The 27,618-nt window shown below is 40.9% G+C and overlaps 2 protein-coding genes across 5 annotated transcripts; one reads left to right on the forward strand and one right to left on the reverse strand.

Annotated features, from left to right (window-relative positions):
- The first annotated feature begins 1,999 nt into the window (after positions 1-1,999).
- LOC138617409 (epidermal growth factor receptor substrate 15-like 1) lies at positions 2,000-18,947 on the forward strand. 4 transcript variants are annotated; one of them, XM_069692401.1, is made up of 23 exons: positions 2,000-2,068; positions 2,530-2,571; positions 2,696-2,785; positions 2,884-2,931; positions 3,024-3,119; positions 3,358-3,423; positions 3,509-3,634; positions 3,745-3,804; positions 3,922-4,188; positions 5,787-5,944; positions 6,709-6,874; positions 7,103-7,165; positions 8,345-8,430; positions 8,843-8,915; positions 9,253-9,414; positions 10,122-10,319; positions 10,902-11,066; positions 11,489-11,597; positions 11,741-11,880; positions 12,193-12,253; positions 13,926-14,011; positions 14,270-14,333; positions 15,823-16,257. In XM_069692401.1, exons 1-23 carry the CDS (start codon positions 2,042-2,044, stop codon positions 16,020-16,022), a joined length of 2,553 nt encoding a protein of 850 aa, XP_069548502.1. In that variant the 5' UTR covers positions 2,000-2,041; the 3' UTR covers positions 16,023-16,257. The 4 variants fall into 4 exon arrangements, with proteins under 4 accessions (XP_069548502.1, XP_069548503.1, XP_069548504.1 ...); XM_069692403.1 differs by lacking the exon at positions 15,823-16,257 and adding an exon at positions 18,350-18,938 and having other exon boundaries at positions 2,002-2,068; XM_069692405.1 differs by lacking the exon at positions 15,823-16,257 and adding an exon at positions 18,855-18,947 and having other exon boundaries at positions 2,003-2,068.
- A 2,639-nt stretch (positions 18,948-21,586) lies between these two features.
- On the reverse strand, positions 21,587-24,041 carry klf2b (Kruppel like factor 2b). Its single transcript, XM_069692406.1, has 3 exons — positions 23,719-24,041; positions 22,556-23,459; positions 21,587-22,421 (listed from the first exon to the last, which is right to left on the reverse strand). Exons 1-3 carry the CDS (start codon positions 23,788-23,790, stop codon positions 22,246-22,248), a joined length of 1,152 nt encoding a protein of 383 aa, XP_069548507.1. The 5' UTR covers positions 23,791-24,041; the 3' UTR covers positions 21,587-22,245.
- Between the last annotated feature and the right edge of the window lie 3,577 nt (positions 24,042-27,618).

The raw sequence follows: 27,618 nt of genomic DNA on the forward strand, positions 1-27,618 counted from the left end.
GTGTCGGACGTGCTCCCCGTCACGTCAGATCTGTGAGCATCCCGCTTCATAACATGTTTAAAAAATGAGACTTCAGACATCACTCTGTGCCAGAAATATGAATGCAAGTTTTAGTAGCAACCTCGGCCTGTTAAAATCTGCAGATTGCAACAGATAAATCTGTATTGTGACGACTAAACTTCACTACATCAATAACCTTCAAATGATTAAGCCATTAATTGACAACTATTTTTATTATCTTTGTGTCAGTCATTTTTCAAGCAAGAATACTGAACTGCAGGTTTTCTTTTTTGTCTGTTAAACTTAAGTTACATATTGTACACCTGAAAGTAAAATTACATTTTTTGACTTTAATACATTTTCATCAACAATTTTTTTTGGACTATTTTAAAGCAAAAATGATGAATTGGGAGAATCTAAATTTAGAAAAACTGTTTCTAAAAATGAACCTGTAGATCTGCTGTGTTAAGTTTTTAGGTGGTTTATATGCCTTTTACTTTGCAGCAATAATGAAGCAATGGCAGGGAAGTTCATGGTCGCCCCACCGTCCTTTCAGCATCATTATTCATTCACCTCGTCACGTCGATTTTCCCATCAGTGCCTAATAGTCCTCTGAGGAAAGTCTGCTGTTGTCGACCCGATCTGTCCGCAGCACGGTACGCAAGTACCAATGTTTTGTTACTTTGTTGCTACGTTACTTTAAGTAAGTACTTCAAGTAGTAATAGATGTTTCCTCAGCAAACAGATCAAATCAGATGGGAAACAGTTTGTCCTCCATTTTCCAAGGGATTAGTGTGTCACAGAAATATATTTACACAACTGCAACATTAATCAGGTATAAACATTGTTTTTCCAAATTAAGAGCACAGGATGTAAAGGAACACAGGAAGTCAGTTAAAATCCTTCCTGCAATGCTGCAGGTAGATTTTCAGGTGGGTTATGGGTCATCGACGAGTCAGCACCAGAAGTCACAGTTCAAACTAAAGTGTATAAAAGCAGGAGTGTGATGAGCTCCCAGTATACAAATATGAAACGTGATATTCAGGTTTAAAACACACCTGCACAGGTAACACAAGGAAAGGTCCAGCTTCATTTTTTTTTTTTAAAGCAGGAATTTCTGAGCACTGTTGTCACGGCACTTTATGTTACTTAGTTACTTTTCGTTACTTTGCGTTACTCTACGTTACTAGTTACTTTTCGCTACTTCACATTACTTTGCTACTTTTCATTACTTTTCGTTACTCGTTACTTTATAACAGCCCCGCCCTGAAGACCCCTAATATTAATATTAAAAGTAATATTCGCTCATAGCAAAAGATTTGTCATAATGCTGTCTAACTTCTGGAAAGATTGGTGGCGCACTGATGAGCACTGCTGCCTGTCAATTAGAAAGTTTGGGGTTCTATTCTGCCCCTTTGCTATGATTTTTTTTTTTTTGAAATCCTACTTTTGCATGTCATCCAAATTATGAAAAAAAAAAAAAAAAAAAAAAGTCATACTAAAGCAAAAAGTGACCTAAAAGTCGTTTTTGGGTCCCTTTTTGGTCACACTGATCAACGAAAACAAATTCTTTTGATAACTTTTAATTCCAAACATGCTTTGAGTGCACATTCAAGTCCGTCCGACAAAATGTGAGGAGGAGTTTTGCTACAAACGGAGTGAGGTAAAAACAAAGCCACTTTGGGACGGGGGGGGGGGTAAATGGGAGCAGATTTTAGTGTACACTTCCTTTAAAACAGGTCACCGCTTTGTGCCTCATTACTCCTACTTACCTCCTACCTTTTGTGTTTTTTTTTTTTTTTTTTTTCACAAGAGCTTCCGACTCAGTCTAAATTAGTAACAAAATTCCCTTTAAATAATATTCAAATTCACCGCCGCATCACCAGTCAGGAATGACCCGGAGTCTGGCCACCGGTGTGGGCGTTCAGATCGAGACAAAGCGCGGAGACGCCCACCGGAAGCACGGCACCCTCCGGCCCCGTCGCCGCTCGTACCCGCTCGCTTCAAGGGGCGTGTGCGCACTCCCGAGACATCAGGAAATATGGCGGCGCTCATGACTCTCAGTCAGGTAACAACTTTCAACAGCTCAAGAAAAGTCTCAATTTTTTTTTTTACACCGGCTTATAATCCTCGCGTGCTTGTCACCTCCCCGCGACTCCATAAGCGGTGGTGATTATTAGCCAGCGTACGAGAATGAGCGAGCTGTCGTTGTCTACTAAGTTAACGTGGTTAGCTAGGTTAAGTAAAGAAACGAGAAGTTAACGTACGTTTTAAAGGAAGAGGGACGCTGTTGTTGCTCGGAGGGTAAGAAACGCTTCCAGCGAGGAAAACAAAACGTGACTAACGTGAAGCTAAAACTGATGGAAAACAAACATTCAGTGAGCTAACCAGTGCACTCAGGGCTACTGTATAATCTGTTGACGTTACAACTAACCACGTCTTGCTTTCTAACAGCTTTATTTGTTGTGTTTTCCGGTTGACGGTGTTAACCTCCCCCCCCCCCCCCCCCGTCTTCTTCTTCTTCTTCAGTTATCAAATGGAAACCCAGCCTATGAAAACTCCTACAGACAGGTAAGATATGATTTCCACTTAAAGTCTAGTCGTGGTTATTGAGCTGATTGTTGTAAGCTCCTTTAGTAAACACGAGTTATTGTCGGCTGGATCCACACATATTAATGTGTTTTTCCTTGTGCAGCTGGATCCAGGAAACACAGGCAAAGTATCTGCTGGCGATGCAGCTCAGTTCCTTAAGAAGTCGGGGCTGTCAGACAGTACACTGGGGAAGGTGGGTCACATTCACCTTCATGTACTCGCACACAACGCACAGTCCGTAGCATCTAAACGTTTTGTTTTTTTCCTTTTTGTTTACTTTTTTTTTTTTAGATTTGGGATTTGGCAGATTCAGAAAGAAAAGGCTACTTGGATAAGCGGGTAACGCAGAATTCCCCTCTAAATGTGTCATTATTGGTGATGCTGACGTGCACAAAATGACGGATTTGCTCTGCTTTCTTCCTCTTTCGTAGGGTTTGTTCGTAGCTTTGAGACTGGTGGCCTCGGCGCAGGGTGGAAATGATATCAGTCTGAACAACCTCAACCAGAACTTAGCTGCACCCAAGTTTGTAAGTGTTGAAATGACTCTGCTGACCATAACAATAACCAGTAATGTAATAGGGAACACACTAAATGGAGAAAAACTACTTCCGCAGCTTCTGTGGGAAATTGATTAATGGACATTTAATTTCTCAGAAAGTGATATTCTTATAGGAAAAAAAAATTCCTTTTTTTACTATCCTTCATCTTCATACAGCTGCTACTGTGTATTGTCTGCTTATCTATTTTTCTTTTCTTTTTTTGCAGAAAGACACGAACAGCCCATTATTAAGTGTTTCAACAATAGCACCTGACTCACAGTGGGGAATTAGGGTGAGTTGCTAAAGTTTTTTTTTTTAAAGAACATTATAAAGGACATAATAAAATCAAGCTTGTGTGTTTTTTTTATATTCCCTAGTCTGATGAAAAAGGGAAGTTTGATGGCATTTTTGAGAGTCTGTCTCCGGTAAACGGCCTCCTCTCCGGTGATAAAGTCAGGCCAATTTTGATCAACTCCAAGTTACCTCTGGATGTGTTAGGAAAGGTGAGATTACATGTTAAGATCAGTACAACACATAATACTGCTTGACTGACACTCCATCGTTAAAAATTCAAATGAACTAAACCATGTGTACTTAACTACTATTTGTGTAGATTTGGGACCTAAGCGATGTCGACAAAGATGGAAACTTGGACAAAGATGAATTCACAGTTGTATGTTTAACTCTCATTCCAGAGCAATTCTATGATGCTATGACTTGATTTTAAAATCAAGAGGAAAATAAAGAAACTTTAAAATAATAATAAATGATCTGCTTTCCTATTTTCTAGGCCATGCATCTTGTGTATCGCGCCATGGAGAAGGAACCTGTCCCAGCTAGTTTACCCGCGTCCCTCATCCCCCCGTCTAAAAGGAAAAAGTCGGCACCGGCCCTTCCAGGTGCTGTGGCTGTGCTGCCTGCTCTGTCCGGTCTTATGTCTGGATCGGTTCCTCTTAAAGACACCCTACGAAGCACTCCTCCTTTGGGCAGTGCTGCTCCCTTCAGCGCCAGTACTGTCAACGTTTCTCCAAAACACTCCTTTAAATCCAGCTCACAGGTACGTCGCCTCATTCTGCCCTTCTTCTGACATAGCCATGTCATATACATCATGGTATTAATTAGTCCATGAGGGATAAAGTGCTATTCAGAAGGCCTGAGTAATGTGATTACACTTAATAACAAATAGGAAATCAAATATTATAAGTAATACATTCTCTATATTTTATTAAACCTAAACAAAGGATAAAAAATAATTGCGCTAATGTTCAGTTAGATGATTTACTGCATAACTAGGATCTACAATGATCTACTTTCCTGCATTAGATTTGACCAGTAACTCTTTATTTATGTAAAACAACATTTCTCTGAGCTTTCACATATAAATTGCTCAGAATAATATTTTCACAACTATTTTTAATGAACGCTGATATATAGCTTATTCAAGTATCACCCAGCCCTCTAGTCTCCATTAAAAAAATACCTCTCTTCAGTAAAATAAGTGTTGTCACTTCTTTTAATAACTTAATTTCCTTAATGAGAATGGAAACAAGGTTCACTGGTAATGCCTGCTCTCGTTACTGGTTTCATACAGCTGTCTTACTGATTAGCATTTGTTAACGTAAATCATGCATGCTTCATATATTTCTCTAAGTGTCGAGTCATAAACTTGGGATGTATTAAGATGTCACTTTCTGAATGTGGCTAGTTAATTTTAGGTCGTATTAAATGTAAAACACAAAATAATATAATAATCTAATCCTATGGGGAAAATCAGTACATTTATTTTTCCTTGTTCCTCCTGAGGTAAGTGTCATAAAGACAGTCCAGAGTTTTAAAGACAGGATTTCATGCATTATCTCTTTTATGTTGCTAATAGTTGGACTTGTTTTTCCACATTGTTCTGAGCTTTGTGTCGAGTCCAATGTAGCTGCAGGGATGTATCACTCAGGACTGTAAGAGAAACAGGTTTCCTTGAAAGGGAAGAGTGCCAATGCTCTACAATTGTACCTTGATCACCTGATGTGACTGTCATGATGTGCTCTTTTTTTCAGTTCTTTTCCTTTTCTCACACTTTAAATGATTTTTGATATTTTGAAATCTTCCAAATTTTTTATTTTCTGTTACTTGCCATCAAAAATATTTGTGTCACATTTTGTTGAAGTTCTCTTACATTATTTCTCACAAAAATAATACTTAATATAGTATTCATGCACTCTGGTTTTTCTGCATGTGCACTTTCACCTGTATTAGCTCATATAGTCACACTAGTTTTAAATAAAACTTGGATTTTACCTAACTTAATTATGAATATTCAGGTGAATGTTTGTGATAGGTCAGTGAAAAAGCATCACTCTTTTTGCAGTAAACAGATGATCAGCAAACAAGTTTAAATGTAGGGGAGGATTTTTAAATCTGTTGGGTGAGATTTGATGGTTTTTATGTTCTACTTTTTGCTTACTGGTGGCCACCTAGTACAGTGTATCTTAACTTTGACTTTAAACTATTTCAGTGTATGAATTCATGAATACTTCCGGTTAAATGGAAAAAAAAAAAAAAAAAATCAATCTTAAGTGAAGCATGTCAGAAGAACTGTGAGTTTGTAGCAGATGTTTTCTCCATCGTCTCAAATCACAAATTGTCTTTTGTTGTCTTTAGGCTTCCGTGAACTGGGTGGTACCGGTGGCTGACAGAGAGAGATATGATGATATTTTCAAGAAAACAGACACCGACTGCGACGGCCTCGTCACAGGCACTGAGGTCATAGAGATCTTTATGCAGTCCACTCTCTCCCAGACAATGCTGGCACAGATATGGTGAGGCTGCAGCTGAGTTTGGTTCATCTATTCACAGATGTTTTTGTCATTACTGTCACAATACTTTTCATCACATGCAAAACATCACTACAATGAATTTGTGTCTGACAGAAAATGTATGGCATGAATCGGGTCAAATTATCAAGAGCATTTCTTAATTTGCCCTTATTTTATTTATTTATTTACAGTCTTATGAAATTGTTAATTTCCACATTTCATTTGGTTGTGTTTAATCTGTTTGCATGTACAGCATTTTCTAAAAATATGTATTTGCGTATATAGTGCATATACACCTTGCAGAAGAATACACTGTGATCTGTGTCTATGTAATTATACTAAGCCAGTCAATTTAACAAAATATTAGAAGGCAAACTGTTGTGTTTATGCTGACATATAGAACATATTAAAACATATTAATGTATAGAAAAGGGCTTCATGTTTCAAACAAAACAGTCACAAATGGAACCAATCTTACTGCCTGGCCACAACTATTCTACCAGATTAAACTCAGCTGGAAGATGAAACTATTGCACCATCTTGTGAATGATTTAAGTCATTACATTTCCTCCACAACTGGGTGACAAAAAAAGTGAAATGGAAATTTGGAAATTAGTTTAAAGCACACTGTACTGAGAAATTATAAATGGGGCAGCAGAACATAGAAACTTTTCAAGAGATGTTTTTATCTGTGAACATTGCAGATATTTTTCCTTAGAAAGAATACAGTATATCATGTTTTAAAGAAAAAACTCTCTTCTCCTCAGGGGACTCGCTGACACGAAACAGACTGGCAAGCTGACCCGGGAGCAGTTCTCTCTGGCCATGTACCTGATCCAACAAAAGGTCACGGAAGGTGTAGACCCTCCCTCCACTCTCACTTCAGATATGCTCCCCCCATCAGAAAGGACTGGAGCACCAGCTACAGGCGCTGTGAGTTCAACCACTGTGTCATCTTCCAATTGATTATTTATTTGAATTCTTCCTTTCTTCCAAAGTCAAATTTTTCACTTGCATCTCTACCATATGAGTCAGTGTTTCCCTGCTACTTTATGCATTTTAAGTAGTGAGTTCTGCTTTTCTTGCTTTGTAGTCTTCCGATGCAAAACTGTTTTTCTTGTGCTTTTGCTTTTCTGAGCTCTCTTCTGTTCTGTCTAACAGAGCTATGCGGGACTTGTGTCTTCTGTGAGACCAGAACTTGCTGCACTAGCTAATATGCGCCGAGTGAGTAGTTGCGTTTTTTAGTCACAAGGTGGTGCTTTCGCTCTGTCATATTCTGTGTCTCAGTCTGAAGCACAAGAATTAAAAAGGAACATAGTGCGAGTGCTGCCACCTGCTGCATTTTCATCATCAATGGCTTGTGGATTCTTGTGTAAACCAATGTTAGGCTTTTTTTTCTTCAAAGAAACATCATCACGTGTTTAACCTGTAAAGCAAAGATGTTTATTTAAAAGCTAGTTTCAGCTTGGAGATCAAAGCAAACAGGCTGCAGTTTTTGATTTAAAAAAAGGTCTAAAACAAGACAAGTTATTAAAAACTAATAAGTGACCCCAGTGGGTCCTTTCACATCAAAGAAATCCTGCTGTTTTGTTTATATCAATAACAGGCTGATATCACAGAGGGAAATCTGTTAGGCAAGAGCATTCAAAGACATGCAGTACAAATACACACCGGTACATACATCTTAAATATGTGCTGTTATGACAAACAAAAAGCTGTGTTACACTTTTCATTTCTTGAGGTTGAACATGAAGCTGTATTGTAAAAATGAAGGAGAAAAAGTTTAGGTGGAGCATCGGTCAAACGCTGCTTGGAGCGCCCACAAATGGAGAGGATTTTTGGGTGGTCTGATCTCATTGGCACTGAACAATGAGCCTCATTTTACTGTAGTGTTACATTCTTTAGTATTGGTGTGTGTGTGTGTGTGTGTGTGTGTGTGTGTGTGTGTGTGTGTGTGTGTGTGTGTGTGTGTGTGTGTGTGTGTGCGCGCGCGCGCGCGCGCATTTCTTGTCATTCATGTATTGTCTGGCCCTCTTGCTCCCTTCCTAGCTGTGTGAGGTGTTTGCATTTCCTTCCTGCGACTTTTGTTTTGTCAGACACAGCAGCAGGGAGCTCCTCTCTCCCCCTGCGTACCACTCACGTCCCCACTGCTCTCTTTCTCCCTCCTTTTTGTCCCCTTTACTATTAGAACAATTCCTATATGCTTTAAAAAATATATATATATAAAAAAAAAATGCATCCATTCAATCAATCATTCAAATTCCCTCAGTTCTGCTTGCTGTTGTTGTCTCTGCACACACCTCCTGTCACCCTCACGTCACCCATCATACTCTCTCACCCTCTCACTCATCCTTCTTCTCCCTCCCTTCTCTCACTTGTCCGTCTCCATGTCTCTTGCCTCAGGACAGTACCAGCTCCACAGGGTCGGCGGAGCTGACAGGCATCAAAGAGCTCGATGACCTCAGCCAGGAAATAGCTCAGCTGCAGAGGTGAGCCCCTGCGCCCTGAGTAGCAGGAGGACAGCTTTGTTTCTCTTCCTCTGAGAAAAAGGACAGGAGGTTACAGTGGAGTGATGTCGAGGTTCAAAGCTCTTTTAAACTATTACACCACTTGCAGAAAGCAGGCGTGCATAAGACGCGCGTCTGATCAATGCAAGTTCTGTTCACCAGCTTAACTGTTAAGTGACTCCAGTCTGTTAATGTACTTCCAGACATATTGCTGATAAACCTGAGATTTACCTTGAAATACATCAAATATTTACTTTGAATTTAATTTGCCCTTTGTAGTGCTAAATAAAGCAGGTTTTGTCTTTTCAAGCATTGTATTTTGCCCACATTTCCTGTGTTAGTGAGATAACTGATTGTAATCTCGCTGCTCTTCTTTCACGTTGTTCACATGTAGAGAGAAATTCATCCTGGAGCAAGAGATAAGGGAAAAGGAGGAAGCTATCCGACAACAAAACACTGATGTTCAGGTAAGGGTGAGAATTCTGTTAAAGGTTGAAATTTCATGACAGGCAAATAGCAACTCATGAGTCAATGCAAGTCCATCTTAATACCTGGATACAACAACAAAACAAGCTAATAGTGGTCATGAGTCAGAAATACTTTGAGTTCAATCCTAAATTCCACAATTTGGAGGTGAAATTAAAGAGTTAATAGCTCCGAAAAGATACTTGATAGTAATCCGCAAACAACTGTACATCTGTGTGTGTGTGTGTGTGTGTGTGTGTGTGTGTGTGTGTGTGTGTGTGTGTGTGTGTGTGTGTGTGTGTGTGTGTTTGTTTGTTTGTTTGTTTGACGGACCCTCAGGACATGCAAAACGACTTGGACAGGGAGAGCAGCAGCCTGCAGAGCCTGGAGTCTCAGAAGCAGGATGCCCAGGAACGTCTGGAGGAGATGGACCAGCAGCGCTCCAAACTCGAGGGAATGCTCAACGACGTCAAGCAGAAGTGCCAGGAAGAGTCGCAGACGGTTAGACACAGGACTTATTATTGCAAAGTGCACGTATTCATCATCATCATCATCATCATCATCATCATGTTCAGCCATTGTCCGACCACTGCAAGACGAAGGCCTCAGCATGGAGTTTTCACAACTTTCTGTCCCTTGCCAAATTATACCAGTTGGCAGGGCCCCAGTAGTGTTGGATTTCATCTCTCCGTCTCTTCTGCTGTCTTCCTCTATTTCGTTTTCCTACTATTGGTGTCCATACAGTGATGTCTGTACTCCATCTTCCGTCCGTTCGCCTCGCCAAATGACCTGCCAAAGTCCACTTTCTGTTTTTGATGGTTTCCATGATGTCTTGCACTTTAGGTTGTTCCCTTATCCACCTATTTATTTTTCTATTTTTTACACAGTAAAAACATTTTACTGTGTTGTGTGTTTTGCTTCTGGAGCTGTCATCTCTTTGCAGTGTAAAGTTTTTCTAAGCTGATAATATTTTGGTGTGAGTGTAATGCCATATGTCAATCAAGCATGTGTGTAAAATTACAGTACACGTGTGTAAGTTAAAACATTTGGATATTTAGGTCAACCTAAGAACAAATATGAGAATATCATTGTTTCAGTATCTTCAAACAAGCAAAACTAAAGTCGGATTTAAAGCCATCATTTCTGAATGTACAAATCGATCCTACAAATATGATACTTATCCCTTTATTTTTGCGTCAACCCTCCAGATTTCGTCCCTGCAGAGCCAGATCCGCTCTCAGGAGACTGACCTGCGTAGCCAGGAAGATGAACTGAGTCGCACCAAGGGGGACCTGAGTCGCCTGCAGGAGGAGGAGGCCCAGCTGGAGCAGAACTTGCTCTCCGGTCGTGTCCAGCTGGACAGCATCGTTAAGTCGCTCAAAACCACCCAGGAGGAGATCAACCAGGTCAGTACAGACAGACGGGTGACAGGTCACGAGATGATGATGTGTCACTTTTGGCCATTAAGCTCTCCAATCAACTCAGTGTTGCGTGGCCTAAAGATCAAGTTGTAAATTTTGATTTCGGAATCATACTAAGCTCTGCATATCCAATAATACTGACACAGAAGAGCGAAACAGTTTTATGTTTACATGCTACCTGTGGAATTTTAACTCGTGTTTTTACTACACAGCAATCTGACTCTTGGAAATATCCGTTTTACTTTTACTTCTTTGAAAACCAGGCTGCATGCTTTCAGGCTCACGAGACATTAAAATGAAACTGTTATGTCATTGCGGGTTAAGTAATTTCTTTCATCAAATTTACCACAAACCACCACTTGAATCCTGGACTTTTCCATTTTGAGGAGCCTGTTTTTAATTGTTAATGGAGGTAACTCCATGACAGATTGGAATTCTGCAAAATACATCACGAAATGCAAATCCTTATATTTTCCAGTGTTGAAACACCTATTAAAAGAGACAATCAAGGAAATCCAATCCAATTTCATGGAATCAGATATAATGTAGATTAAACATTGTTTTTAGGCTCGCAGTAAGCTATCGCTGATCCAGGACAGCCAAAAGGAGATGACCAAGACCATCGAGCAGTACAACAGTGCTTTGAGCGACATCAACGGGGGAAACTTGAATAACCTACCAGACTTGAGTGAAGGATTCGCTGAGAAGGAGAACGGAGGCTTCAGAAGTGCGGTGAGGAGATCATGAATGTCTATCAATAATATCACCGAAAACATTAGCCTAGAAGCCAGAAACAATTCGCCTCTCCTCCAACTGATCCTGGATTTTCCTCTCTAAATAGAAAAAAGGATTCATAAAGAAAAGACCTGAATCAGAACAGAAGCACTTTTCTTTTCACCTGCTTCTAGTTTGCTTGTTTCATGGCTTTTGAGAGGCCAGAAAAATACAAATGTGCTCATGAATGATTTTTGTTACCCAGTTTTTTCATCTCAAGGTTAGAGTCTCGATATTTCCTCAATATTGTTGTGCCATACATTACCGCTGTCTCTCTGTGTTCTGCTGTAACAAAGTTACTGATTACTTGAAAGTGTCTAGTTGTCGCTGCATGGTCGCATGTATTGATTTTTTTTTGTTTTTTTGGATCCATTCATCAGGACGACTCTTTCAAGTCCAAGATAGCCATGTTCAACAACAACAGTGCTAAGGAGCCTCCAGCTGACCCCTTCCAGACAGAGGACCCCTTCAAGTCGGACCTCTTCAAAGGTCTTAATACTTTCCTGTGCCTTCTTCTTGTTTACTCCTGTGTCTCTGTAAGGAGGAAGGCTATTTCCCGCCTGCTGGTAATCACCTGCCTTAATTTTGTGTCTGTGTGAATAAGAAAAATTAGGGTTTTGTCCTTTTTCTAGATCCATTTGGAGGAGACCCTTTCAAAGAAAGCGACCCTTTCAAAGGTACCTCATCTGAAGACTTTTTTAAGAGGACTGACAAGTCCGACTTGTTTGGATCCGCAGACCCCTTCGGTAGAAAACCCACACCACCAGTTAAGGTATGAAACCTTTCTCTTTTTGTAAGCAGAAAAGTGATACTTTTTTGGAGTGCTAATCATGGTTCTTTTACATGCAGTGTGACTGATACTAAACCAAAGCCCTTTTGTCAGTGATTTTCCTTTTCAGTGCTAAATGACTTGTTATAGACGTCAGTGCTGACAGAAACAAGCTCAGACGAGTCGTCCCTGTTGTACTCAACTGGAAAAGCAAACCAAAGACAGATTTCTAGTGATTATGCTGACGCGGTCACATCTTTTGAATTGCTCCTCACTCACTGTACTTGTGCCTCTTGTCTTTTTTTTCTCCCTCAGCCAAGCGCCTTTGGCAGCGGTGATCCCTTCACATCAAACAGCCCTAAACCAAAGGATTCAGGTACATTGCTGTTCACAAGCTTCAAGGGGATGTCAGGGCATACTCAGAGACTAACTCTGGGTCCTGTCAGTTATACATGTAAAGACTAATTTAGGGCATTATTTGTTTGTGCCAAAACATTTAGTTGTTTCTGGGCTTCCTGTAGGGTGACAAGGTGTCCCACGTTAGCATTTTTATCCCTTGTCCTGCATTGCACATATTGAGACGATGTCTCACATTTTGATTGGTTTTCAGAAGTCAACACAGAAGGACATATGTTTTTCTTAAATCTGGAAAAGCAGCTACAACAAAGACATTACCGCGGAAATGACCCAAAATTGATCAGTGATTTTAATAACTTGCATCTGTACTAGCATCACATAAAACCAAAATCAAATCAAATGTATACATTTTTAGCCCCAACCTTTAACCTGCATGAGGATATTGTGTGTTTATATATTCCAAGTTGGATAGACATGAAAAGTTTCAGACTACCACTTCGCATTGGTAGTGTGTCCCACATATGGTCACCTTGGCTTCCTTCCTTTATATCTTAAAACTTCTCAGGTAAGCTTTATTTCCTATATTGTAGCACACATAAGATTAAAATGGGCTGAAAGACAGTTCAATGATACTGCCTGTTGTCTTCTTACCGTGTCACTTCGTCAAGAAAAAGCACAAACGTATATTCATCATCAAGAGCAGATTTTCCGTGCAGGTTTCCCAGAATGGGACTCTATTAACGGACGTGAACATGAGAGAACGCTCCACTTGTGAAAGTCATCTCAAAGAGTCGTTCTTGGTCGTTCTGGGTGACGTGTTAGATTTTGATTATATTTTTTTTTTAGGGGGGGAGGGGGATGGAGAGGGGGGTTTCAGGGGCAAACAATTTTTTTTTACTCACTGTGGCTTCAGTTTTTCCTGTGGCAGGGCTATTTTTAGCCCGGTACCTACGCATTTAACTACTGGCCAACTAAAAATACTCCCCCCTACCCAGGAGCCAAACATAACAGAAACTCTGTGACTGCTGGTCCTTCTCTACTAGAACACACTACCACTCCTTTAACCAGTTCACTCCCGCCTCTGTCCCGTCTTTATATCTGCTGCTATTGAACATTCGCCTCATTCGGCGCGGAAGTTGTTTTAAGTTAGTGGCTGCCGCTGGTCGATGCTCTGCTGTGCTGCACATGCTTAAGAGGAACACAGAGGCAACTGTCGACCTGAGCTGGGTTACTGTGCGTAAAAGAAAACACTGGGTACCGCACATGAATGGGGTCTTTTGTGGTTGCACACTCACAACAAACATATTCTATTACAATGTTTTGTTATTTCACTGTAACCATCTGCAGTTTGCTGTTTTTTTCATTAAGCGGCATACCACCGAGCTTCAAAACAACCGAGGCACAGTCCTGGTCAACAGTACGCCAACTGACTCCTTTAATTAGCTGATCAGATGCATACGTCAGGTTAAACAAAACCTCTTTACAGATTTGCGTGAAATGTCATGGAAAATTAAACGGTCATGCCACATTCCCTCCTCTGAAAATAGCACGCAGGCCCTTTCAGAATAAGCAAGATGCAGAGATGATTTTGAATGTGTGGTTTGGGGCTGAACTTCATTATAGTTTCTGGCTCTCTCCTCCATAAACGTATTCAAATGTTCCAGATGCATTTCAATGTACTCTTGTCACAGATTTGTTTGGGAAAGCAGACCCATTTGGAAGCAACTCTTTTGGAAGCAAGGGGAGTGGATTTGCTGACTTTAGTCAGATGTCAAAGGTAAGCTCTGGAGGCTCTTGAAGTTATGAATCAGTTGCACCATAAAGCACAACTTTCCACTTACACTGTAGAAAGCGATGCTGTTAATTTTACTCTCATCATGACTGATTTCTTTTTTTTCTTCCAGTTTATCACATTTATGGAAACAGTCTTTCGTGTACAAGTCCAAAGGCTTTATGTCTTGGCTGACATTTCTGTTGGGGGCCGTCATTCTCTGATAATTGACAGTCTTTTCTCAATTCCCCTATGTGTGAGCAGAAGTCAGACAATCCTGCGCTCCCATCAAAGAAAAATGTACCTAGCCGGCCTGCACCTCCCTATGGTAAGCCCTGATTTTATACATACATAAATAAATATGTGTGTGTGTGTGTGTGTGTGTGTGTGTGTGTGTGTGTGTGTGCGCGGGCGGGCCGACTGGTTTTTATATCCTGGTGGCAACTTTAACCTGACTGCACACCAACAAGTGTGCGTGCGTGCACCTTAACTTGACATTTAATTATTCGCAGAAAGCAGTTGAAATCAATAGAGGTTATCATTTTTCATATCAGTTTTATTTTCTCCTTACCGCTTTGTAACTTGTCACAGAAATATAATCGCAACATTTCTGGGTACTCATTGTGACCGCTGTCCTAATAAATAGGGATTGTATGCCTTAATGGCATGCAGAAGTCAAAACAACTTCCCTGTTGAAATGTGAGGGTGCAGAGAAAGTAATTTCTTCTTTTGATGTTGTAAACAGGAAAGCTGTTGGCAGAGATATGATGATGTGGCTCTGGTGGTGTTGTTAAGACATTCATTTATCACCATCTCCAGCAGTAGAATTAGCCAGTGCTGGGCTAAGTTAAACTCTGCTGTGTGTTGAAACCGAGAATTACGCTGTCTTCCTTTTTAGATGCATTTAGTCGTGTGTTCATCTTGTTTGGTTTTTTCCGTGTGCGTGTGAATTCACACATTTACCTTCCGACCAAGCCCAGCACATGCCCTTCCGCTGTGACCTTGCACTCGTTCTTCTAAGCAGAAGCCACAGCCTGAGAAATTTGGCTGAGAAATTACGGGTTCCCCTTTGCTTTACCACACAGAGTAGGATAGAAATGAGTAGCCACGGTTAGCTGGCGAGCTTGTTCTCAAGATGTGCAATTGCATCTGATAGGGAAGTGAGAAGAAGCCCACCCTTAAAGTGGATATCTGCATCACAGGAACAAATACACAACTAATCTTGGTCCAGTCAGAAGGTGTAATTCAGCTGTTTACCTACAATTATGTTGCAAAAATTCCTTAGAAAGTCATTAACTACTATAATGTTTTAATAGTGCTATAATTAGTCAAATAAAAGAGGAATTTCAAGATTAGATAATGAATTCCACCAGTTAGCAGTAGCAACCTGTGCTGCATTGATGCACAAAGTTCAAGAGATAAATAATTATGACCCAATAAAAATACCATAATTACAGGAAATGTTGTTCAAAGATTACTGAATACAGGGGCGGGTCCTTTTTTTTTTTTTTTTTTACAATGGTGTGTTCCGGGTAAGCAACTCTGTGCATGTTTAAGCCTCAACGCATCAGTGAGCTTCACTCCAAAAATGTGGTTTAACACCTTTTTTTGAACCAATATCGCTTTCCCCAGGGTGACTGCACTGTGTGCCATGAGCTCAAAGCTGTTGGCTTCCTGTGAATCTTTAGTGTGATCTCATTTTCCCAAGGGCCTTCCAGTTGTTAGCATCTGAAGTGAAGATGCTAACAAGTGTGTTTTCTGGCATGGATTTGTTTTCATATTTTTCATATATTTATTTAAATGTCTTCCCTCTCCAGTAGGTATACTCAGTTTGAATGCATCAAAGCCGCTCCCGAGCGTTTGCTCCTCTGCGGACAGTACAGACTCTTTTGTCGCGACACACTCGAGTAAAGCATCCAAAGACAGTCCTGTGGGTTTTGCAGATTTTGGCTCTGTAAGTGTAGTTTACATGCAGTTTTCTGTCGAGTCAAGCATCTTTGTCCGCATGAGCTGCTGATCTCACGATCTCACTCTTCAGACGGCTGCGCTGAAGCCTCAGAGGTGTCAACTCTGTGTCACTGGGGCCTCATTCTGTTCATTTTCTCACAGACAGTAACTTTAGCAAGCATTCGCAGGACTGTAGTGTTTACTGGCTGTTGACTAACAACTGACAGAACAACTGAGAACTTTCCCACGGCTTGGTGTAGAAGGAAATTAAATGTTTGCATGATTGACATAGCCTTGTCTTATCAATCTAGTTATACAGTGGGTACGGAAAGTATTCAGACCCCTTTAAATTTTTCACTCTTTTCTTTCATTGCAGCCATTTGCTAAAATCAAAAAAGTTCATTTTATTTCTCATTAATGTACACTCAGCACCCCATCTTGACAGAAAAAAACAGAAATGTAGAAATTTGTGCAAATTTATTAAAAAAGAAAAACTGAAATATCACAGTCATAAGTATTCAGACCCTTTGCTGTGACACTTATATTTAACTCACATGCTGTCCATTTCTTCTGATCCTCCTTGAGATGGTTCTACTCCTTCATTGGAGTCCAGCTGTGTTTAATTAAACTGATTGGACTTGATTAGGAAAGGCACACATCTGTCTATATAAGACCTTACAGCTCACAGTGCATGTCAGAGCAAATGAGAATCATGAGGTCGAAGGAACTGTCCAAGGAGCTCAGAGACAGAATTGTGGCAAGGCACAGATCTGGCCAAGGTTACAAAATAATTTCTGCAGCACTCAAGGTTCCTAAGAGCACAGTGGCCTCCATAATCCTTAAATGGAAGAAGTTTGGGACGACCAGAACTCTTCCTAGACCTGGCCGTCCAGCCAAACTGAGCAATCGTGGGAGAAGAGCCTTGGTGAGAGAGGTAAAGAAGAACCCAAAGATCACTGTGGCTGAGCTCCAGAGATGCAGTAGGGAGATGGGAGAAAGTTCCACAAAGTCAACTATCACTGCAGCCCTCCACCAGTCGGGGCTTTATGGCAGAGTGGCCCGACGGAAGCCTCTCCTCAGTGCAAGACATATGAAAGCCCGCATAGAGTTTGCCAAAAAACACATGAAGGACTCCCAGACTATGAGAAATAAGATTCTCTGGTCTGATGAGACCAAGATTGAACTTTTTGGCGTTAATTCTAAGCAGTATGTGTGGAGAAAACCAGGCACTGCTCATCACCTGCCCAATACAATCCCAACAGTGAAACATGGTGGTGGCAGCATCATGCTATGGGGGTGTTTTTCAGCTGCAGGGACAGGAGGACTGGTTGCAATTGAAGGAAAGATGAATGCGGCCAAGTACAGAGATATCCTGGAAGAAAACCTCTTCCAGAGTGCTCTGGACCTCAGACTGGGCCGAAGGTTCACCTTCCAACAAGACAATGACCCTAAGCACACAGCTAAAATAACAAAGGAGTGGCTTCGGAACAACTCTGACCATTCTTGACTGGCCCAGCCAGAGCCCTGACCTAAACCCAATTGAGCATCTCTGGAGAGACCTGAAAATGGCTGTCCACCAACGTTCACCATCCAACCTGACGGAACTGGAGAGGATCTGCAAGGAAGAATGGCAGAGGATCCCCAAATCCAGGTGTAAAAAGCTTGTTGCATCATTCCCAAGAAGACTCATGGCTGTACGAGCTCAAAAGGGTGCTTCTACTCAATACTGAGCAAAGGGTCTGAATACTTATGACCATGTGATATTTCAGTTTTTCTTTTTTAATAAATTTGCACAAATTTCTACATTTCTGTTTTTTTCTGTCAAGATGGGGTGCTGAGTGTACATTAATGAGAAATAAAATGAACTTTTTTGATTTTAGCAAATGGCTGCAATGAAAGAAAAGAGTGAAAAATGTAAAGGGGTCTGAATACTTTCCGTACCCACTGTATGTTGCCTCCTGGTAGAGGGCGCTTGCATGCTTGCTGTCATCTCTGGCTTCAGCCTTCGACAGGAAATGAGGATTTATAAACTTTGAATTTGCAAGTGAGTGAACTTGCCTGGTCAGGTAGCACTCAAGGAGCATTTTCTCAATTCTTGAAGTGCAAGCTAAGGGCTTATTTGCTGTCAAAGCATGATGTGCCTCGGAGCTGAGCACAACAGAGTAAAGCTGCCTCTTTGTCTCCAGTCTTCCGCCTCTTCGCCGTCTTGTATAGCCTAACGGCCGAACGTGCTCTCGAGTGGAGCGATGATGCATGGCAGCTTTTTTTGTGTCTGGTTTGTATCATTCTGACATGACATTGATTTATTTGAGCCCTCATGCCAGCATGACTGGTGTGAAAGGGATTTGTGGTTTTCATATCGAGCTCTGTATTGTAATTTTTGTTTTGTTCTGCCAGGATCCGAACATGTCAAGGTAAGACTGTAAAAGGGTGTGGTGGTCAATCCTATGCATGTGAAAAACCTGTCCGCACTGCATAATCTAAGTACGGTGATTCATGAGCATGGTTATTTTCTATAAATATCCTCTGTCACATCGATCCAAGCACACAATGTGGGAAATGTGGGAGCAGTAATTTGGGGCACTAGAACAGAACTGTCTATCGTGTACAAAAAAGCTTTTAGTTGTGCTTTCTTTGCTTCTTTTTTTGTTTTTTTTGTGATGTCCAAGTGAAATCTAATTGTCTATACTTTTGCAATTATATTTTCGCAATTTACCACCATATATCCGATGATTTTGCTCGTTTGATGCCGTTTTTTTGACATAATTAGAAACACATCAGCTTTTGTCCCATGATTTGTCTTATTATGTGTTGACATTTCAGCCTACAGCTACATTCCTGCTTTATTTTTTTTATTTATTTACTTTTTTTTTTGTCAGCATCTAATTTTTCTCTGCTCTAGTTTGGAAGTGAGAGTCAGCAGCTGGAGTGGGCCAAGCGGGAGAGCGAGCTGGAGGAGCAGGAGAGGCTGAGGAGGCTGCGGCTCCAGGAGCAGCAGGACCTGGAGCTGGCCATCGCTCTCAGCAGGGCCGACATGCCCAACGCCTGACCAGGCGCGCCCCACCGCAGCTTTTTGTCCCCCCCTTCTCTTTCACCTTAACAGTCCCTCCGTCCGCAAGCTCGTGACAACAGCACCCGACACTGGCCCGGCATGGCTAGCGGCCCCTGTTACCAATTTGTGTAAGACACCAGTGTTTCTCCAGCTATGACTGGACTCGTTTCAAATGACTCCACATTTAGCAACCAGTCAAGGTTCATTGCTCCCAAACTACATGGCAACTATAATCAGGGACAGTACGGAGCCACTTGATTTAAGCCTGGCTTCATCCTACAAGGACATAGCGATCTAACGCAACCTAGAGCAGCACGACACTCGACTGCAACCTGCATCCAGCTCCATAGCTTTTAATGGCTGATCAACCTGCCTTCTTTGAAAGCCTGTTTGTTGAAGATACAATAACCTTTTCAAAATATTTTACAGTTTTATTTATATACAAAAGCAATGAATATGCCGTGTATGAAGTAAAATGCACTATAAATCTGTTTTCTATAACCTTTCATTTCTCAGAAGAATTCTAATTGAAAATCAAACAAGACACGCTAACAACTCTGTCGACCTACTATTGAGTCTGTTGTCTCAAATGTATTTTTTAAAGAAGCTTCTTCATGTAAATATTGTTAGATGACGGTTTTATGTCCAAGCCTCTGATCAGCAGAGTCTATCTTGGAAAGAAAAATAACCCGTCTTGAGAGATAGGGATTAGTGATGAGATCATCAATGGCATGATTTAGATTCTTATTTCAAATGTCTCAAGTGTTTCCATTTATGCCTTTATATCTACTATTTATGGCATTTAAAGTGCATGGATTGAAGAAATATTGGAATGTAATTGAACCCCTTAAGATTGCTAGTGATAATCATTGAGGTCTTCCACCTGTAGCGCTGTTCACCGCTCCTCTGATGTCAGCAGCTTGTGTTTGTCAGATGGCTCATCATTGGTCGCCTTGTTGTTACACCCAGACAACTTGCACTCCCATACAACTGAAAGCCTCTAGAAAATGGAGGGGAAAAAAAGTGTAAACCTACATAGTTTATACTGGTGCTGTTACACTTGGCTTCGTCCTTTTACTTCTACTCCTCTTCACATGACCAGTGACGCGGACGTGTGCTTTCAACTTTTTTTGCTTTTCACTCAACAAACATTGGATAATTTTGTTTTCCTGTGGATATTCATTTTGTTTTTTATTCATTCCTGTCTTATGACCCATTTGGAGGACATTTCTGCAAATGCCTTAAACATCTAGCATTCTTGTAATTATACACTAATCAGGTTTATTTGGCACATATAATGTATGTACTTTATATTCCAGAGCTTACTGGACATGTACAGAGTAACAGCGCCTTATTTATCAACATATCAACACTGTAACATGTAATATTGCACAGTATGTATGTAACTATTAAAAAAAAAAAAAAAAAAAAAAGCAGCCTCTGAGTTGTGAGTTGCTCAAAACTGTAACAACTTTTAATTGAATAAAAGTAATTTTTAACATTCCTGGAAGAAGGTAAGTCTGGTGTCTTAACTTTTACCACCACAACCACAAAGACGTAAGCCAGTGAGTTTGTGTGTGAAATGAATGTAATAGTTATGAATATAGAATTAATGTGAGGAACAGTAGCTCAGCATTGCACAGAAATATTATGAAGGAAAGACTTTGGTTGCACTGCTTCTTTCAGAAACTCTTGTGAAGACACGAAAGTGAATTTAATATGGATTGTTTCTCTATCTTGGGAGTTCTACTCTTAATATTGGAACAAAAAAAGTGAAATGAGAGTGATACATTTGCATCCACCAACGCAGATATTTTTGACCTGGTATGTACTTCCTCTTTTCTTTTTTTTATATATGAAAAATTGCAGTGTGTTGATCAACACATCTTAAGCCACATTCTGCATGTACATTTTATTGTTTCAGGTCAATTAAAAGACACACGATAACCGGAAGTGATTGACACTGAAGTTGTGGTTTCATCAAGTTATGTTTAAAGTTTTAAGAATGTCATGAAAATAATATTTTGTATCTTGTCAGAAATGCCATCTGGCTTTAATACTCAGTGCAGCCTTTGATGCGGGAGAAACAAATGCTCACTGACACCGGCATAATATGCACGGACTTGGATACTTTGAAACTGTAGTGCAGAGAGACTCTGTGTAATTGTAGTATTAAGGCCCTTTGATGTCCTACTATAATTTCTACCCATCAGAAAGGGAGTCTAAGGGCTCCCTGATGAGGGTTTGCTGTGCCCCTCTGTCCAGACGGCTCCTGGCTCACTCTGTAATTATGGAAATGGGGTGTTTGTATTTATAGGCGAAGCCCACAAGCGGCTGCCCTTCTCTGTCTTGCAGCTGCACAGCATCACGGTGGAAATGAAGTGGCCATGTTTTAAAATCTGACGGTACAATTGCAAGATGTGTAACATATATAGTCTGACTGATATGCAGGTCTGTTGCAGCTATTTTTGAGCACAGCTCTGAAACCTTTGTTGTGTGGTTGGATGTGGTTAATTAAATGTGTGAACAAGAAGCATCTGAAATGATTAAGCATGTAAAGTAACGAGGTCCCCAGTCAAATATTCAATTCCTTTCTTTTTTTTAATATTTACAATAAATACACATTTTACAGTATAAAATCCATGTACTTATTTATATAAATTTAAGTAAAAAATAATGCACAGGACATCAAGCCCTGATAGTGTACAGAGGGGCTGGATCCGAGAGTTTCACACCGAGAAGACAACAGTTCCAAAGCGTCAAAAATAAAACAGTAAAGGCCATTCAGACACTGAGGCAGTTTTAAAAAAACATTGTCTTTGCACATGTTAGGCAACTGTATGTGCATTTCACTCCTGTCAACAAGAACATGTACTATTTTGTGGCTGTGACGTTCTGTCACGAAGAGTTTTACAGTAGCACAGTCATAGAAAGGCACTTTTGTGTCAAACACATCATTCCAGTTCTGTCAAAGAAGAGTAGTATATACAGGGCCAGCCCCTTCCTGGTCTGCCTGCTCTAAAGCAAACAAAGCTTTTCTAAAGCTTTTATAGAACCAAAGTAGTACCAGCTACATTATCAGACAATAATAACACTAAAACTTTTTAAATTCAATATTATATAAAAAGACTTTGGTCATGTGGAGAACGTTTTAAATAAGAAATACAGCTGAATCACAATAACAATAACCCCCCCCCCCCCCACCCCGCCCATGAACCCCCAAGTCCTTATGTGGGCTCCTTCACATGTGTCTCTTCATGTGAAGTGCGAGGTGGTCAGACCTGGAGAAAGCACGCTCGCACAGGTGGCACTGGAAGGGCCTGTGTCCGGTGTGTTTACGGAAATGACGAGTCAGCTCATCGGAGCGTGCGAATTTCCACCCACAGCCTTCCCAGCTGCAGTGGTACGGCTTCTCACCTGCGGGGACAAAAAAGATAGGAATTTATTAGCCTGTGCTGGAATGGGAAATGTGGTTTGGAAAAGTGTGCTTCCCTGTGCGTAATTACGCAGAAATGCAGTGTTTATGAGGAATAATTTAAGCGTAAGCTTACCGGTGTGAGTTCGGAGATGTGCCTTCAGGTGTGAGCTCTTGGTGTAGGTTTTTGAACACCCAGCGAAGGTGCAGGTATGCGTCGCTGTGCGCTTCCGGGGCCACGTGCGCCTGCCTCTTTTGGGTTTGGACTCCAGCAGCTCGAGAGGAGATGAGGGTGGCGTGAGCATCACCCGCTGCGCACCCGGCTGCAGGTTGAGACCTTCATCATACATGCCAAAGCCAGTATGTGGAGCGTGGTAGGGCATCTGCATGTGGGGAGCCTGAGGGTGGTGCTGGAAAGTGTGATATTTTTGTGGGAAGTTCATGGGCTGGCATAGCTGTGCCTGGCAGTCCGAAGCTCCATGGTCATCGGGGCTGAGAGGCGGGGTCATGCTGCTGGCTGCCCGCGGAGAGATGGCCACACGAGGCTGCTCAAAGGACATCATGCACGAAACGTTGCCTTCTTGCTTGATTTTGCTGCAGCTCTGAGGCACCATACCCAAAACAGGGCCGTAACTGTCCATGGGCGGCTCCACTTTGATGTTTTCCGGGCGGGGGAAATGCGCCGTGTTGACATAAAATCTCCCCTGGACACTGGGGTTGCGCGTAATGCCATAGTTGCTGGTTCCTTCGGAGCGGAGCAGCTCGGTCATGAGGCTGGCGCCGTACGGCGGTGGCGGGGAGCGGTGGTCTTCTCCTGGGTATGATGGCACGGAGTTTCCAGTCGTGTACATGTTGGGGTCAGCCGTGCCCACATAGTCCGCCGCGCTGTCTGAGCCAGTTGTGTTGGCGAGAATAAAATCCAGATCCAAATAATTACTCAGATCCTCGTCGTCCTTTTTGATGTGATTGTCCATGTTGTGTACCATTTCAAGCATGGAGCAGCTGGTGGACACTAGTTTGTCCATCTCTCCTTTCCACCTCTGCAGGAATAAAGAGATATTGAGACATTAATAAAGTTGCTGGAAATTAGTGTGAGACTGCAAATGAGATCAAACTGGAAAAGTTTTTCAGTCTTTCACCAAGTTTGTTTTCCTAAAATGAATTGTTTTCCCCTACGAAGAACAAAAACTAGTTTCAAAAGCTTTACAATAATCTCAAATATGTGAAACAAAGTGACAAATCAAATCCAACTCAGACATCCAGACTTCAAAACATAATGGAAAATCATTTTAAACTTACGTTTTCCCAGGTTTTTTCTCTTTGGTTTGAGAATGTCGAAAAAGACGGTAGCATCACTCCGGATAAGGCCATCGTTCGGTGAAATAATACAACTATTTCTTGTCAAAGTCGCGTTGTGTTGAGCTGCAGCCGCTCTAGAGTCCGTGCGCCTAATTCACTGTCGCCTCACCACAGCTGCGCTCCAAATACATGAACAAATTTTAAAGTGGTAGGAGGTCCTCCCAACCTTATAACTCTAACCAGAGTCCGGCTGGCCAATTGTGAGAGCTCAGGAAACAACGTAAATTTGGTAAATTTAGCTCTTTATAAAGCTGATCCTCGAGTCTGCTCGGCTCAGTGTGCTGTGACAGGCAGGGTAGCGCAGAGCAGCCTATAAAGTGCAGGACCTCCCCCACTGCTGACGCAAACACTCAACAGACCAGCCCACCTGAGGCAGCGTTGGAAAAAGTTGCAAATTACAAACACACGGGCAGTATAGCAACCATAGATACTTACGTAACATGCTGAAAGGAACAAGCCTAATGACAGAAACTGCTGGAGGCCAAACCGCATCAACAACTTAATATAAAGGCTGTCAGTATTTCAGTTAATCATCACGACACAAAGAAGATATGGCTTATTTAATGATCAGTAATGCAAAAATATATATATAATTAGATTTGCAGTAGTGGGTTAAACGCTGGAAAGAAAGACACCGAAATAAATATTTACTTAAAACATTACTGTGTGAGATTTCTTGTGGCACATACATCTGATAGTATTTGCCATAAAAAAATTTTTAAAAAAAAATGCCAAAAGCATCAAATTATATATTGGATATGACATTATATGTTTTGCTGGTTCCTCCATGTGATTGCATCACGTAGTGTCAGGCCTTATAATACATTTCTGTTTGTTTTCTTTGTTTTTTTTTCATTATAATAATGATTAAAATCTCCAAAACCAATTATGTACTCGCTGTCAAACTTTCAAGCTGCTGTAGGAGACTTTAAAAAAAAAAAAAAAAAAAGTGTTAAGTAATTGTAAAAATGATGCTGGATCTTGGTCTTTAAAAACGATTAAGGAAACAAATATTTCCTCTGCTGTGCAGCCTACGTGCTGCTGCATCTACCTGCTTGGCGTGTTTCGCTCTCGACTCATTATCATCAGTGGAAGATGGTTTTGTTCTCTCACAGCAGGCTTGTTCAAACAGGCGCCAGGGTCGTCTGAAACGGTTTTTCTAGGGTCTTTACGCTCGAACCACTCGTGATGTAAACGCGATTTAAGGTAACGTCCCATTCAGGTGTAAATGACAGGACTGGGGGGAAAGGGGGGGGGGGGCTGCGGTGTCGTTTGGGGTCACATTTACATTACAAATCAACGCAGAGAGATCTGGTTTCTGACATTAAGATTGAGGGATTATTTTCTCAGCAGGAACCCTCAGGCTACAGAGATATCCTGAAATTATTAAATGACATGATTATATGATCACCCTTGCCTCCATGTACACACGACTCAGCCTATACATAAAGAACTGGAAAAATTATTCTTTAAAAAAAGATGGACCACAATCACAGATACAAATTCCACCTATGTTTATCAAATCTCACACTGAACATTATTCAGGTTCTTGAATAAGAGTAACAACCTTACAAGGTACAAAATACTCTGTTAAAAGTCTGACATTGCAAATATATTTAAATAAAAGTCCATAAATGTTATCTGCAAGCTGTACTGTAAATATCAAAAGTATTGTGCAGGCTGAATGGCACTGAGCATCATACTAAACTGTATATTATAATGTTGGATTATTATTGTAAACAGCCAATTACCTGCTTGTGGGGCTAATTGTTAAACGCTATATACTGCTGGATGGTTTATACTTTATACTGCAGGGACAGCGGAGCACTTTCTCTAAAAGATTCCTCCAGCTCCGCTGTCACAAGGACAGATACAGGAGATCATTCCTGCCGACCGCAATAAGACTGTACAATAACTCACCTCTGGCAAAATCCATCACATAACAATAACACTGTTGTCTGTGTTTCTTGGTTGTTTGTATATAATATATATTGTACTGTATATACTGTATACACTGTGCATTTTTATATTTTATATTTTTTACTGCTATTTACTGCTATTTTATTGCTTTTCTATTCTATTATTATCTTATCGCTTCTGTATGCTGCTGTAGCGAAAAAATTTCCCCTCGGGGATTAATAAAGTAACTACCTAACCTAACCTAACCTAACCGACTTTATAGATATTCAAAAATGTTAAAGTGCCAAATAACATGTTATCAGTCATGTAAATGTAGTGTAGTAAGAAACACAATACTTCCCTCAAAAATATATAAAGTAGTCTAAAATGGATTTCAGTATAGTACAAGTACCTCAGAATTCTACTTAAGTATGCATATAGTTAATTTCCACGAGTACTGTATTTACACATATTACCATGTGATCTGAAACCCCAGAGAGGGACACCTGCCCCTTCTGCAGCGGGTACGGTAAAAAATGTCCAAGCACTTGGTGTTATGATGACCTGAGCAGACTCCGAACAGCTCCGCTCCTCATGAGAGAAACATCACCTGTCATCAAGGTGTCATGTCCACCATCACCAATAAAACTCTGTCAGTGTAGCTGTGAGGTTTCCACATCCTGATCTCTGATCTGGACTGTGTGTTCTGTGGAAAGTGCGTCACACAGAGAACAGTCCAGTAAGGGCCAGAGAGGAAATGTGTTTTTAGTGGCAGCTGAGCGGCCAGCCTGATGTCTGAACTCCTGACCGCTGACGCTGACCCCTGCTCTGTGCTGCAACCACTCCTTTGCTTTGCTACTAGTGAGAGTGAGCACACTCTCACTTCCCCTGTTAGTCAGCTACCTTTGTAATGCCGCAAAGTTCAAAGATAGGGAATCTAATCCACTGATAAACTCTTGTCATATCTCAAAATTTACTCACAAAAACAGTTTTGTTTTTTTATCTCAGAAATGTAAAAATCTCAATATGTAAAACCAGGAGGCCGCAACAGAATACCTTGTTGGTAAAATTTGACCATCAACTTTTCATGACCTCACTGAAACTTACGATACAATTTTGTCTTGCTCAATAAAGAGATGGTTCTATATTTTTCAGCAATACTCCTATTTGCTTTCTTCCTGAGCGTTAGTTGAGAAGATTCTTACCACATTTATATCTGGTGTTCAATATGAAGCCACAGGCAGGACAAGTTTCTCATATACACAAAGAGTGGAAGCAGAGAGAAAAGACAGTCTGGCTCTGTCCAAAGGTAAAAAAAAAAAAAAATCGGACTCCCAGCCCCTCTGTAGCACTCTAACTAACAGGTTACTACTCGTTTGTTTAATCAGTAAAATCCAAACTGTAAAAAATAACACATGATTTTATTTGCGGTCTAATGATATATTATTTCTTGGCTGGTTGCAGTGACTACAGGAGTTATATGTCTCATGAATGCTGACCTGTTCTTTTCAGGACAATTTGACATTTGGAGGAGTCGCAGATGAAGCATCGACCCTTGCTGCCAACTGAACCACAGCTGCTGATTTTATGTTTACATGATCTCGTGTTTGAGGTTCCTACTGGCACAAAACTTTAGAAATACAAAGAAATTAATTTTAAAGTGAATTTGGAAACAAATCCACCTTATTTGATTATTTCATTCATTAAATGTTGTTAACTTAAAATTTTACAGACCAAACATCACCAAAACGCACACAGAGCAAGCTTGCCATATTTTCAGCCCAAAATAAATATCCCAATGCAACCAGACCTGGTTAACAAGATATTTTAGACAGAAAATCTAAGGGTGACAAATCTGCACCTGCTTAATTCAAACGTTAGCCAGACATGACTGCACTCAAAACCATGTGAAACTGCACAGAGCGCGCTCTGCCCTGTGAG

This window comes from Brachyistius frenatus, unplaced genomic scaffold (genome assembly GCF_029030835.1).
Source record: "Brachyistius frenatus isolate BFR_SWC_R1_liver_20210118 unplaced genomic scaffold, ASM2903083v1 Contig_12, whole genome shotgun sequence".
Lineage (NCBI taxonomy): Eukaryota > Metazoa > Chordata > Actinopteri > Embiotocidae > Brachyistius > Brachyistius frenatus.

What these genes read in the sequence shown, in the direction of transcription:
- LOC138617409 (XM_069692401.1), top strand. Translation starts at nt 2,042, where the DNA reads ATGGCGGCGCTCATGACTCTCAGTCAG. An exon ending in GAAATAGCTCAGCTGCAGAG is followed by an intron (nt 8,431 to 8,842) that starts GTGAGCCCCTGC and finishes GTTCACATGTAG; the next exon opens with AGAGAAATTCATCCTGGAGC. An exon ending in CCCTAAACCAAAGGATTCAG is followed by an intron (nt 12,254 to 13,925) that starts GTACATTGCTGT and finishes CTCTTGTCACAG; the next exon opens with ATTTGTTTGGGAAAGCAGAC.
- klf2b (XM_069692406.1), bottom strand. Translation starts at nt 23,790, where the DNA reads ATGGCCTTATCCGGAGTGATGCTACCGTCTTTTTCGACATTCTCAAAC. An exon ending in GAGAAAAAACCTGGGAAAAC is followed by an intron (nt 23,460 to 23,718) that starts GTAAGTTTAAAA and finishes TTATTCCTGCAG; the next exon opens with AGGTGGAAAGGAGAGATGGA. An exon ending in ACATCTCCGAACTCACACCG is followed by an intron (nt 22,422 to 22,555) that starts GTAAGCTTACGC and finishes TTGTCCCCGCAG; the next exon opens with GTGAGAAGCCGTACCACTGC.